This window comes from Candoia aspera, chromosome 1, assembly GCF_035149785.1.
Source record: "Candoia aspera isolate rCanAsp1 chromosome 1, rCanAsp1.hap2, whole genome shotgun sequence".
Lineage (NCBI taxonomy): Eukaryota > Metazoa > Chordata > Lepidosauria > Squamata > Boidae > Candoia > Candoia aspera.
The window spans coordinates 259,195,280-259,210,170 of NC_086153.1; the positions used below are offsets into that span (position 1 = coordinate 259,195,280).

Here is a 14,891-nt window from a genome sequence, read left to right on the forward strand (position 1 = left end):
GACAGAGAGGTCAGACTAAACGCGATCCCTGGGGAAGGTAATGGCAACCCACCCCAGTATTCTTGCCGTGAAAACTAAATGGATCAGTACAACCAGAGATATGTCGGTATACCATCGGAAGATGAGACCCCCAGGTCGGAAGATGGTAAAAATGCTACTGGGGAGGAACAGAGGATGAGCTCAACTAGCCCCAGACATGATAACGCAGCTAGCTCAAAGCCGAAAGGACGGCTAGCGGCCAACGGTGCTGGCGGTGAACGGCGAATCCGATGTTCTAAGGATCAACACACCATTGGAACCTGGAATGTACGATCTATGAGCCAGGGCAAATTGGATGTGGTTATTGGTAAGATGTCAAGATTAAAGATAGACATTTTGGGGGTCAGTGAACTGAAATGGACTGGAATGGGCCACTTCACATCAAATGACCACCAGATCTACTACTGTGGACAAGAGGACCACAGAAGAAATGGAGTAGCCTTCATAATTAATAGTAAAGTGGCTAAAGCAGTGCTTGGATACAATCCAAAAAACGATAGAATGATCTCAATTCGAATTCAGGGCAAGCCATCTAACATTGCAGTGATCCAAATATACGCCCCAACCACAGATGCTGAAGAAGCTGAAGTAGAGCAGTTCTATGAGGATCTGCAGCACCTACTGGACAACACGCCTAAAAGAGATGTTATTTTCATCACGGGAGACTGGAATGCTAAGGTGGGCTGTCAAATGACACCTGGAATTACAGGTAAGCATGGCCTGGGAGAACAAAATGAAGCAGGAAGTAGGCTGAAAGAATTTTGCCAAGACAACTCACTCTGCATAACAAACACTCTCTTCCAACAACCTAAGAGATGGCTTTATACATGGACTTCACCAGATGGACAACACCAAAATCAAATTGACTACATCCTTTGCAGCCAAAGGTGGTGGATATCTATCCAGAGCTGATGAACTTCTTATTGCACAATTTAGGATCAGACTAAAGAGATTAGGGAAGACCCACAGATCAGCTAGATATGAGCTCACTAATATTCCTAAGGAATATGCAGTGGAGGTGAAGAATAGATTTAAGGGACTGGACTTAGTAGATAGGGTCCCGGAAGAACTATGGACAGAAGTTCTCAACATTGTCTAGGAGGCAGCAAAAAAATACATCCCAAAGAAAGAGTAAACCAAGAAGGCAAAATGGCTGTCTGCTGAGACACTAGAAGTAGCCCAAGAAAGAAGGAAAGCAAAAGGCAACAGTGATAGGGGGAGATATGCCCAATTAAATGCAAAATTCCAGAGGTTAGCCAGAAGAGATGAGGAATTATTTTTAAACAAGAAATGCGCAGAAGTGGAAGAAGACAATAGAATAGGAAGGACAAGAGACCTCTTCCAGAAAATTAGAAACATTAGAGGTAAGTTCCAGGCAAAAATGGGTACGATCAAAAACAAAGACGGCAAGGACCTAACAGAAGAAGAAGAGATCAAGAAAAGGTGGCAAGAATATATGGAAGACCTGTATAGGAAGGATAACAATATCGGGGATAGCTTTGATGGTGTGGTCAGTGAGCTAGAGCCAGACATCCTGAAGAGTGAGGTTGAATGGGCCTTAAGAAGCATTGCTAACAACAAGGCAGCAGGAGACGACGGTATCCCAGCTGAATTGTTCAAAATCTTGCAAGATGATGCTGTAAAGGTAATACATGCTATATGCCAGCAAATTTGGAAAACACAAGAATGGCCATCAGATTGGAAAAAAATCAACTTATATCCCCATACCAAAAAAGGGAAACACTAAAGAAGGTTCAAACTGTCAAACAGTGGCACTCATTTCACATGCCAGTAAGGTAATGCTCAAGATCTTGCAAGGTAGACTTCAGCAATTCATGGAGCAAGAATTGCCAGATGTACAAGCTGGGTTTAGAAAAGGCAGAGGAACTAGGGACCAAATTGCCAATATTTGCTGGATAATGGAAAAAGCCAGGGAGTTTCAGAAAAACATCCATTTCTGTTTTATTGACTATTCTAAAGCCTTTGACTGTGTGGACAATAACGAATTGTGGCAAGTTCTTAGTGGTATGGGGATACCAAGTCATCTTGTCTGCCTCCTGAGGAATCTGTATAACGACGAAGTAGCAATGGTAAGAACAGACCACGGAACAATGTACTGGTTTAAGATTGGGAAAGGAGTATGGCAGGGTTGTATACTCTCACTCTACCTATTCAACTTGTACACAGAACACATCATGCGGCATATTGGGCTTGAGGAATCCAAGGCTGGAGTTAAAATCGCTGGAAGAAACATTAACCATCTCAGATATGCAGATGATACCACTTTGATGGCTGAAAGTGAAGAGGAACTGAGGAGCCTTATGATGAAGGTAAAAGAAGAAAGTGCAAAAGCTGACTTGCAGCTAAACCTCAAAAAAACCAAGATTATGGCAACCAGCTTGACTGATAACTGGCAAATAGAAGGAGAAAACGTAGAGGCAGTGAAAGATTTTGTATTTCTAGGTGCGAAGATTACTGCAGATGCTGACTGCAGTCAGGAAATCAGAAGACGCTTAATCCTTGGGAGAAGAGCAATGACAAATCTCGATAAAATAGTTAAGAGCAGAGACATCACACTGACAACAATGGTCTGCATAGTCAAAGCAATGGTATTCCCAATAGTAACATATGGCTGCCAGAGCTGGACCATAAGGAAGGCTGAGAGAAGGAAGATCAATGGTTTTGAACTGTGGTGTTGGAGGAAAATTCTGAGAGTGCCTTGGACTGCAAGAAGATCAAACCAGTCCATACTCCAGGAAATAAAGCCAGACTGCTCACTTGAGGGAATGATATTAAAGGCAAAACTGAAATACTTCAGCCAGATAATGATTAGACAGGACACCCTGGAGAAGATGCTGATACTAGGGAGAGTGGAAGGCAAAAGGAAGAGTGGCCGACCAAGGGCAAGATGGATGGATGATATTCTAGAGGTGACGGACTCGTCCCTGGGGGAGCTGGGGTTGTTGATGACTGACAGGAAGGTCTGGCGTGGGCTGGTCCATGAAGTCACGAAGAGTCAGAAGTGACTGAATGAATAAACAACAAGATGCTAATTTCAGCTTCTGTTCTCCTTAAAAGCTGTTACAATGTAGTCATATGCTCAAAATCTATACTGGATTTCCAACCAATATAAGTACATATGAAGTCTATAAACACTGCTTTGGCAAATCAATTTTAGAGACAACTTGTCACTTACAAGCAATTTATTTTCTCGTTTAAAAAACAAGAACTGATAGCACATTTTAAAATCACTGGTATAGTTTTAGAGGCACTGGAAAATATTTATAGTGTCAGTCAGAAAACCTTTAATGTTGTTGCATTTAGAATATCCATAGACATAAGAGAATACTGTTGGTGCATGGTATTTTTTTCTTTTAAAATTCATTTTCTATAATTAAAACCTGAACATTACTAGCAGTTTTATATACTTTAAAGGAATTAAATGCTTTTAAATTGTTCTCTTTCTCTTTTAAATTGCAGTTGATGGCTTAAAATGCATTATGATTTGGAAAACAAAGACACTCCACTCAAAAAGCTAACATTTTTTTCCAGGTGAGATATACTGGTACCTGAAATATAGAATTATGCATAATAAAAGTAAGAATTTCCTTCTAGTTCCAACAAAATGGAAAACCAAATTCTTATCATTGAGGTCCCCCTCCCTCCTTTTTTAAAATAAGAACTATTCAGCCCAGGAAAATGTAATTAAGGCTGCAATTCTATATACATTCACTTGGGAGTAAGTACCATTAAATTCAGTGGGTCTCAAATCTGACAGTAATCCTTGGTAAGATTACAAGCCTAGGAACACTTTCCTTGCAGTAAATCACTTGGATCTGAATTTGAGTAAAAACATTTATCATATTAAAATAAGTTAAAATAACTGATGCAATATGAAGAGGTGAATGAAAAATTAAACTATTCATTTTCTGTCAAATGTTGTTAAATTAAAGCTTAATACTGTATATAGAATTTCTGTTCTCTTGCAGCAAATATTAGTAGCTTTAAAAATTGGTACATTTATGCAGAATCTCTCTGTTCTGCACTGTCCTTAATCTGATGGGGGTAAGTGGAAGGTCTAGAACTGTAATGTCAATATACCAAGAGGGTGCCATGGTTGGGAAAATTGTCTAAGACTAATACTCTCTATGTTAAAAAAATAGTTTTACTTTAGTATATCTCTGATGAATAGGTCCAGGAAAATACACTATTACCTGGGTGTGGGGTGGGGACAGGCACCATAAAAATCAGAATATGGAACAGGATGGACTTTTTGTCTGCCCTGCAAAGGAGTTGCTATAATTTAAGGACTTCATTTATTGATTTAAAAGACTGGCATGGCCATTCATCTTATGTGCTGTAAACAATACAAATGGGCATCTAAACAAAAACAATACCCAGCACTCAAAACAACACTGCCCAATGCATAAGCAATTACAGTCATTGGGCTCCAGCCTCCCCCTATCCCAATTCTTGAAGGAAGAGCCAGATCTTTAAGGCAATAAGCATGGATTTACTTCATTTGGTCAAAGAGGATTCCACAGTGTAGTTCAGAAATCATCTCATTATGCTTGCCAAAAGAATGTCCCTCTGTTTGTAATGGTAAACATTCCCTGCACTAAGGCTCTTTTTGTAGATCAAAGCATCAATTAATTACCTCAACCACTGAGCAGGATGAGGCAGCTAATTCTAGTGATGTGAAAGAGCAACACATTATTAATACCATAATATTTTAATTTCTAACATATCATAGAACCTCTTGTGGGATTTTCTATCTCAGGAATCAGAATAATATAGCTGGCCTTGAGCAGTGTAAATTTTGACCTCAAGGTGACAAAATCATTTTCTGTTCCACTTCAGACAACAAAATGGCTTGGGGCAGTCCTATGAGATAGGTAATACATAGGAGTTGTTATACATGTACACATATTTATACTGTACAAACATTGAATTAATTACAGGGAGTTACAAGTAATAGGAGTACATTTCCTTCATTATGTTCTGTAGTTGGTTCGTACTATCAAGTTGCCTGGACCTAGATAGGTACCTACCTACAACAAGGCATTTCTTTTCTCAATATTTTCTATTGCTTTAGGGCAAAATGTGAAATGTTAAATACTTTGTCACTGAGGTTCTCATGTATGATCACAAAATATTTATTTATTTATTTATTTATTTATTTATTTATTTATTTATTTATCATATTTTTATCACTGCCTATCTACCCCATATGGGTGACTCTGGGCGGTTATATAATGGAATCATGAGTAAAATAAAGGTAAAAAAATATCATTGAGTCAAGGTCAACTTTTTGTGATTAGATTTATGCAGCTTTCTTGGCAGTATTATGGAAGTGATTACCAGTAGTCTAAATCCCTCCTCTTTCCACCCCCTCCAGCTTATTTTGTTCTTGTATTGCACTGATCACTGATTGGTGTGCATTACTTTCAATGTTTCTGGTGCTCTTGTATTAACATTGCAGTGAGCATGAAGCAACTTACAGAAGACATGCACTACAAATAACCTTCATGGGGATATAAGAAAGGGTGGGGATAAGGGTAGTACAACACAATCAGACTTGCAGGATTTGGTTATTATAGCCAATCTTAATATTTGTAGTTTTAGTCTTCCTGAGTTGATATCTTGATCTGATCTGTCTAGTGGGGCTGACAGAACCTTGTCAAACCATCCCTGTTGCCTTCAAGAGGTAATGCAAAACTGTCACATCACTTTGAAGACCTACAGGACTGACCAGGCTGATTGAGGCTCAACACCTCAGAGGAAATGAAAATGAAATAAAATGGAAAAAGAGCCAACCTCCAAATCATGCAGAAATCCAGCATTTCTAGCTGAAAACTGACTTTAGAACAGTTCTTGCAACCTAGCTGAGGTGGAAGTAAACTGGCTCAGCTGCAAAAGAGAAACAACCATGTAGGATTAGATGATTGTAGAGCTGATTTGGGAGCTCATATGGAAGTGTCCAAAGTCTTAGTCCTCTTTCCAGCTGAATGTAGCTGTGTATTTTATTTTCTCCATCATCCTTCTGCCATCTATATGGCCACAATAAAAATAAAATAAAATAAAATAAAATAAAATAAAATAAAATAAAATAAAATAAAATAAAATAAAATAAAATAAAATAAAATAAAATAAAATAAAATAAAATAAATAAAATAAAATAAAATAAAATAAAATAAAATAAAATAAAATAAGCCAGCCTGGTGACTTTGGGCCAATCACTCTCTCAGCCCAACCCACCTCACATGGCTGTTGTTGTGGGGAAAATAGGAGGCAGGAGTATTAGGTATGTTTACTGTCTTGAGTTATATATTTAAAAAGTCAGGTTAAAATATAATAATAATAATAATAATAATAACAACTACTACTACTACTACTACTACTACAAGTCAAAAAATAGATATTTATCAGCATTTCATTGAGTATCATCACCTTCCCCACAAAAAGAAACTTTTCCAGTAGCTGTGGAAAAGGAGAAAAATTGTGTGAAGCTCAAGTTTAACAAGGAAACACATAAGTGGCTTTTGCTGCTGTACTTGACAATGAACAGGTAAAACATATATCTACAAGTACACTATACAACATAACATATATAAGAATGATACCAAATCCACCTTACAAAGTTAACAACACTTGGAAAAAAATCTGGCATGGTAAGAAATTGAGATACATCCAACATAATAAGCAATTCATGAAAGGTCCAGAAGTAAAGCCTAGCAGAAAAACTGCCCATTCTTTTACTTAAAAAAAACAGTAAGAACTGTTGATGTGATAATAGGGAATAGCAAGCTAAATACCAAGCTAAAAGATTAACACTAAAATGCACAGACATGATTAATAATGTTGCATCATCCATCTTTGATTCATGTTCTCTTGGGGTTCTTTCTGAATCCAGTCCTATTTGCCAAACTCTCAGCTGTTAGGTGATGTCATCAATCCTTCACTGAGGTAAAATCCACCACATGAAACACTACCTTGTGCTTTGTGATGATTTTCCAAGGCTGTGATAAGTCTCAGAAGTCCTAGTGATCAGTGATCATTCTGAACCCTGGTACTTCTGCCTCACTAGTGGAATTGTATTTTTCTCAGACAGTCCAGACTTTCTGAGAATGCCACTTTTTGTCCCTCTTTTGGATTTCTCCATTAATAAGGGTGCAGAGGGAAAACATACTCCACTGGTACACTTTTCAGCAGGTCAATTTATGTATTTATTCGTGTCAGAAGCATCACAAGTATGTTCTGTCGCGCTGTCATGAGGTCCTCAAATGTGCGTTGGTCAGGGCACAAAGGACAAGTGTATATATGTATTGTTGTCTGCATGTCTCCACATTCCTTTCCATGTAATTTGCAGCTTCCTAGCAGCCTGCTTATTGAGAAGATGGAAGGCACATACCTGAGTTTTTACAGGCCAATATTGATGTCCCTATAAATTGCCAAACATTTTCAGAACAGGCATCTGCTTGCTATATTCATATTTTACTTTACTCCGTAGCTATTCTGGAAGCCAATGGAACTACAATAAGCAAACAGTGAGTTGTCCCTTTAGTCATATTTGGAAAGAAATTGTCTGAAGTACTTTTAAAATTATTACAATCTGCTTCACCATTACATAGCTATAACTGTTACAAAAATTAATGCCTGTAAGAGACTAGTATAAATAGAAAATAAAAAATAGTTTAATCTGTTTGGCATAGGGATATAATAACAGATGGCTTAGCAATGCTGTTTAATTAAAATAACCTCATTAATTTAATATTCCGTTTACAGTTTATAGGTAAAGGCTTCCTTGACATTAAGTCCAGTCGTCTCCGACTCTAGGGGGCGGTGCTCATTTCTGTTTCAAAGCCGAAGAGCCGGCGTTTGTCCGTAGACAGTTCTGTGGTCATGTGGCCGGCATGACTACACGGAACGCCGTTACCTGCCCGCCGAAGCGGTACCTATTAATCTACTCACATTTGCATGTTTTCGAACTGCTAGGTTGGCAGGAGCTGGGACTAGCAACGGGAGCTCACCCCGTCACGCAGATTTGAACCGCTGACCTTCCAATTGGCAAGCTCAGCAGCTCAGCGGTTTAACCTGGTGACAAAAGTGACTAATCTTATAAACCTCCATATCACTGTGCAGATCAAAATGAAGGAAATATATTTGGAAAATAATAAAGAAGCAATGTGGCACCCACAATAAAATGTTTTGGGTTTCACATGGTGTCATCCAGAGTTCTCCATCCCATTAACCCTCAGTCTTCCTTTCCATTATCTTCCAGCATTAAATAACCTTCAAGCATGTTCTGGGTCCACTGAATTATTTTCCCTAAAAAGAAAAATGTACTTATGAAAATGTTGAGGTGCCTGCAGCATTTCATAGTTCCATTTTGTCAGCACAAGAGTGAGCACTCAGATACAAAAGGCTTGTTTCAACCATGGTTTGCTGAAAACGCCAGTCTTTCAGGCAAGCAAAGAGTTCATATGACTTATCTGGCTAATTCCTGATTTTTTGTCTCTGTCTCTTCATTTCCTTTATCAGGATCCAAATAGGATTCAAAACATCTAGCACAGAGAGAACTATTTTGCAGTGTTGGGGAACATATTTTCTGTATATTGAATGTTTTTTGTCTATGTGTCTGTGAGGAGAAGTTGTAGCAGGGATGTTTTCTGTATGAGGATGTGTTTGGGCTAGGTAGTTGAATTCATCTTTGTGGATTAATGTTCCTACTGTGTAGTACTGTATTTTGGATGTAATTGTGTATTTATTTTGCCTGTGCTTTTGTTTGATTGTTTGTGTATTGGGTGGTCAAACAATGGATTTGTACTTGTTCTTGCTTTGCACAATGAGTGCAGTTTTAAAATTGGAGGAAGAAACATCAATCACCTGTGCTATGCTGATGACACTACTCTGAAAATGCAAAGAATCCAGAAGCTCATTAATAAAAATCAAGCAGCATAGTGAAAAAATGGGACTAAATTTAAATATAAAGAAGACCAAACTGATGACAACAGGTAGAACAGCCAGCCTTAGAATTGGCAATGAAGATATCAGAGCGGCAGATCGCTTCTACCTTTTAGGATCAACCATGAACAGTAAAGGAACAAGCAATCGATAAATAAGCTGCAGATTAGCAATTAGTAAAGCAGCCATGAAGACCTTGGAAAAGATAGTCAGATGTCCTGATATATGTATACCTATAAAGATCACAAAAGTACAAACCATGATATTCCCTGTCACACACTATGGAAGAGAAAGATGGACTTTGAAGAAGCAGAATAGAAACAGTATTTATGCTTTTGAACTTTCGTGTTGGAGAAGGCTTTTGAGAATACCATGGATAGTGAAGAAAACAAACAACTGGATCTCTAAAGAAATCAACCCAGAGTTCTTACTCAAGGCACAGTGACCAGGTTCAGAGTAACCTACTTCGGACACATTATGCAAATTCCTAGCTCTCTAGAGAAGGCTCTAATGCTGGGAAAGGTGGACAGCCTTGCAGCAAGGATTCCTTAATCAGGATCCAAATAGGATCCAAAACTTCTAGCACAGAGAGAACTACTTTGCCTCATTGATGGGGAACATATTTTCTGTATATTGAATGTTCTTTTCTCTATGAGTCTGTGAGGAAAGGTGGTGATGGGTGGACCATTGGAAGACTTGAAGGACCAGGTTAGGGTCAGATTGTCATGGAGAAAGTCCATCTATGTGGTTGCTAAGAGTCAAAACTGACCTGATGGCACATAATCAATCAATTAATCTATGGTTTGCATTTCTGTGGATTGATGATAAGAAAAATAATGGATAAGTTAAGATTCAAGGTTCAGGCATAACAACATACAATTAAAACAAATAAGCAGCCTTCTACTACCTAATAATGTGGAACATTCTGTGCTTTGTCACCTTATAGTGTATAATATTATTGTCTGGAGATTTCGTTTTGTAGGGGTTTTTAAGCTGTTGGCCTCTGGCTGCAATAAAAACTTCTTTCAGTTAAAACAAACTAAGATCTGTACATCATCTCAAACTGTTATTTCCAGTTGGGCTTTGCTGTCAAAAATAAACCATACTTCACTGGCTGAGGTTTATTCAGACATTGAAACAAACCAAAGTAAACAAAACAAATATTGGCAGAGTTTTAATCTTATTAGGAAACCATTTCTGGACTATAATTATTTACATGGAATTGTGCCGCACCCCAAATTCAGGTTCTAGAATTTATACTTTAATCAGACATATAGTCTATACATTATTTAGAGTTTTCTGTTAATGTATTGTTTACTATTTATTGCTTTCCTTTTTTTCTCTCTTATTGATTTCAGTTGGGTTAGCAGATATTGTTATACATCTCTTGACTAGAAATTGGCTATGAAATGTCTTATAGTACTCTAAGTTGTTAATGGTGTACTATTTATTTAATCAAATTTCTCTGCCACCCATCTCATACACAATGACTTTGGGGGGCTTACTATACTATATTAGTCATATAAAATTTTCGATCTGCTGGTTAATCACAATTGGTTAGCTATCTACCTGTATTCTATTGCTTTTACTGTTGTTGTTGTTGTTGTTTTTATTCCTTACAGTGCTATATTTCCTATATTCCTATGTTCCTATATATGGAGAACTACATGCTACCTATCCAGAAAGCTATTAATTTTTAGCACAAATGATGTTGACACTTTTTCAAAGAACTATTTCTTCAATACATGAAACAAATTGCAATAGATTGAATCATAGAGATTTTTTTTTATGGATAAGAGACTTCCCTCTAATATGAAAGAAATAATCCCTTCTCTCTAGCATGACTACATTTTGCCAGAATATTCTGATATAAGTTGACTGGGTTTGGTTATCTGAGAGATGTACTGGAGAAAGCCCTTATAAAATTATTTTTTTTTCCACCCTGGATTCCTGCCCACCCAACCTGGCTGGTTAGTAATTAGGACAGATTCCTAGGGAATACCAGGTCTGTTGGCTAGACAAGAAGAACACAAGAGAAAATCACTTCCATATTGCCAAGAAAGCTGCAAGGAAGTATATATGAATCATTGGAAGTTGAGTTTGACCCAAAGAACATTTTATTTTTTACCTTGAAAATGCCTTTCCATGCACTGTGGAAAATGATTGATGCTGACTTTTGCACCTCAGAAATGAGTGTGGGAAAAAACCCTACATTTTTTAACATTAGTTTTGTGAAGTAATCATTTTTAAAAATTCTGGAGAAAGACATAAGGAATGAAGAACACATTATAACTTCAGAATCCTTAAGGTCCTGCTGGTTTAATTCTGATAGCTTTGCTTTCAGTAAATTGATAGTTCGGCAAAATTCTAACTATCCAATAATGACTTTAAATATGAATGATTTTCATGTGGAGTATTATCTACTGGAGTTGTAAAATGCTTTGAGATGTGGCATTTTTGACACAAACCCACCCCTGAAAACCACTGCTGTGTATTCTTTGGATTTATATTGCCTTATAAAACAGACAATTCAGAACAAGAGTATAGAAAGCTAGCCCAGGCTGGCTACAAAGTCTTCTAAAATCCTTATTTAAAATGCCAGTGGTAGCCTGCTTCTTTATATTTCAGAAAAAACTCCCTTACCCTTATCAAGTGCAATAATTGAGCTCGATTTGGATAGCTCTGCCTTGAACAACAACATTTGACTGGCCTACTTTCAAATGGATCCTAGCTTTAGTACACTTTGTTCCACATTCATTTCAAGTCCCAAGAAACTTTGATATTTGAGGGTGTAACAAATTCAACAAAACAAGCAATCTTGTTTTTTAAAATGCTTTTCCAATCATTATAAACTGCTTCTTACATATAAAGACCAGGTGTGATATCAGATTGAAACTTTCTACATTGTATGAAGTTAGAGAAATAGAATGAGTGAGAAGTGAAACACATTGCCTCTCATTTTAGAAATTAAGCTACTTCAACAAGCTGAAATGAACCACAGACCTTGGGATATGCAAGAGAAGATATATGGGTTATATTGGTTCACCTCTAAGCAGTACTATGATACCAACCTAGAAAGTCAGTGTTGTAATAATTTATCTGTTGCAGTTATAAGGGATTGATGGTTTTGTCCATGGGAATCATTGTCCCCCCCCCCACACACACCTTGTGAATAATAGATAATTTAAACTGTGCATGTTACTGGTGTAGTTCAGTGGTTATAAGTACACAACAAATTAATTCCTGGCTGAGGAGCCTGACCTCGGGTTGAGGGAGATAGCTACCACTGATTGGGATCTGCTGTGTAAACTAGATTTGCCAGATGGCAACTCAGAAAGAGTTTCTTTTGAAAGCTGTGTTTGCAGTTGGCAAGGCATGGACCTGAGGCAGCAGTGAACTCAGTAGAGGGCATATATACTTACCAGGAAGAACAGACTGTCAGTATGTAGCTCTGCAGCACAACATAAGTATGCTGACTAGCTTTTCCATGATTGATATCTTGCAGCTCCTTCAGGTGAAGAATTGGGTTCCTTCCAGTTTGGCTGCCACTCAGTGGTGGCAGCCAGCTGCTGAACGAAAGCTGATAATAAAATGATGCTTTTCTTCCCCAAAGTCAAACCTTCTCATTCATAAACCAGTTCATTAAAAATGGCACACATCCCAGTCTGCATTTTCCTGTTTGATATACAGCTGGGCCAGAGTCTAAAAGCCTACATGCCTGGTAGTTAATGAGGAAAAACTAAAAGCAAGCTACACCACAAACTAAAGATCAAGTTTACTTAATTAACTAAAGTAAGTTTATATCCCCCCCCCTTCCTTCAGAAGCCCAAGGCAACGTACATAGCATTTCCGCCTCTAATTCTTCCCCACAACAACCTTGTGAAGTAGGTTGGGCTGAGAAAGAGTAATTGGTCCCAGGTCACCCAGTGGGCTTCTAAGACTGAAAATGGGCTTGAGCCTGGATCTCCTTGATCCTTGTCCAACATCCTCACTATTATACCACTCTGGTATAATGAGAGGAAAGCACACAGACATCTCCTTTATCCACAAGACATAAATACAGTAGAACCTCTTCCTTCCAAATATATGTTCTCATTTATGACAGTATATTTACAGCACAGCTCCCTGATATTACAGCCCTTCCCAACCAACTAATATATACTGAGATATATCGGAACAACTCTCACAATATCCCACCAGAAAGCAACGTAGACTGGGGATTTTGAGAGTTCAAGTTCAGCTCATTTAAATGGCAAAAAAAAGGATTGTTCTACATTCTACTATATAAAATGAAAAACATACAACATGAGGTTACACTGAACCTCCCTGTGTGATATTCTATAAATAACAAATATACTCTTTCTTGAAGAAAAATAGAGAGCTATACAAATCATAATAATGGGCTTCTTAAACAGTCTGCCCAAATCTTGACCTGTTAGCCTGTTTCAAAATTGCATCCTCTAACACTAGTAACCCTCCTCAATTGCCTAACTCAGAACAGCCTTTTTCATAATTGTGGCTGCCTATTATTGCTAGCCATGTATGTCCATCAGCTACCTACACTTTCCCCAAGCTGCGCTTTGGTTCTCAAGTTCTGCTGTGTAAATCAAAAAGTCATGCCTGAACTGCTGACGCCACTTCCAGCTCTCCCAATAGAAAGCGCCTGTCCCAGAGGTGTTCCTGTGTCACTTCACAATCGTCCATGGCATGGCTACAGCTTGTCCAGTTGAGAGAACATTAGCAGGTAAGTGGGTCATTCACATTTTTACATGCACAAACTTGTTATTCCCTCTTCCTGAAAGTGGAAGGGGAAAGAGAGGAGCAAACTAAGGTCAGCAGGCAATGAAGTGTGAAGAATTGTAGGAGACTTATTGTGGCATGGTAAGCCTACTCCTATTGACTGTTTTATCAGTTAATTTTTTTCTGCTGGATCCTGATCTCTCCATATCACTATAATTGAATATGCTTCTCTCCCATGCAAATCACACATGCAACAGAAGACTCAAGGACTTTTTCTGCACTGAAAGAGCAGGTAATAAAGATTACCTGTTGGCTTGAAAAAAAAAACTTGAGAACTACATTTATTTAACATATTTTTAAGATGCTTCTTATTTCCCAAGGCAGCCAACAAAAATACATCTCTCATATTAAGTAATAATAATGTCAAGTTAAATATTTCAAATTTGATCAATGAGTAAAAAATAAATAAATACTTATTTTACATGACTAAATCTTTAGACTGGAACTTTAAAACAAGGTATTGGAACAACTGAATAGTAATCTCACTCAGCAATATCAGGATTTTGTTTTATCTGAGGTGACTCTCTGGTTAGAAGTCATATCAACAATATGTCCTCCAGATAACCACTTTCCATATCACTGTTTAGAGATGTGATAATTCATCTCTCTCATAATAATCCTTCTATTGTGCAAGTTAGTGCTGAGCTTACATAAAGGGTTGGTTACATTGTAAGATTGACATCAAAGATGGTCCTTGATCTTCATACATTGCATAACAATAATATAACTTCTCTGCTGAGCTTTGCTTACCAACACAGGACTCCCCGGAAACTGAATAGGTTCCATTGTCATGGAAACCGCTTCTGCACTCACAGTGGTACCACCCTGGGAGGTTAACACAGCGTGAATGGTTGTGACATTCAATGATCCCCTCAGCACATTCATCAATATCTGCCTCAGAAAAAAACACAAGCCAGCCAGGATATTAATTTCCTTTGACACCAACATTTTAGATAGTTAAAAACACAGCACAAAGCCCTTCTAGAACACAATGAAATGCACGTTTTAATAAACAGGCTATGCTCTGTCTCTGCTTGGAACACACAGTGGAATCTCACCACCCCATCTTTATAGTTTACAAGCCTGGA

The 14,891-nt window shown here is 37.8% G+C and overlaps 1 protein-coding gene across 2 annotated transcripts in view; it reads right to left on the minus strand.

Annotated features, from left to right (window-relative positions):
- NELL1 (neural EGFL like 1) overlaps window positions 1–14,891 on the minus strand; it is a 545,320-nt gene that overhangs the window by 33,137 nt on the left and 497,292 nt on the right. Inside the window, exon 16 of one of the 2 annotated variants that reach the window (XM_063289568.1) lies at window positions 14,554–14,694. The exons of the other annotated variant lie outside the window; for it this stretch is intronic. Within the exon in view, the coding sequence (XP_063145638.1) occupies window positions 14,554–14,694 (141 nt within the window). The remainder of the gene's footprint in view (window positions 1–14,553; window positions 14,695–14,891) is intronic. 2 annotated transcript variants of the gene reach the window in all.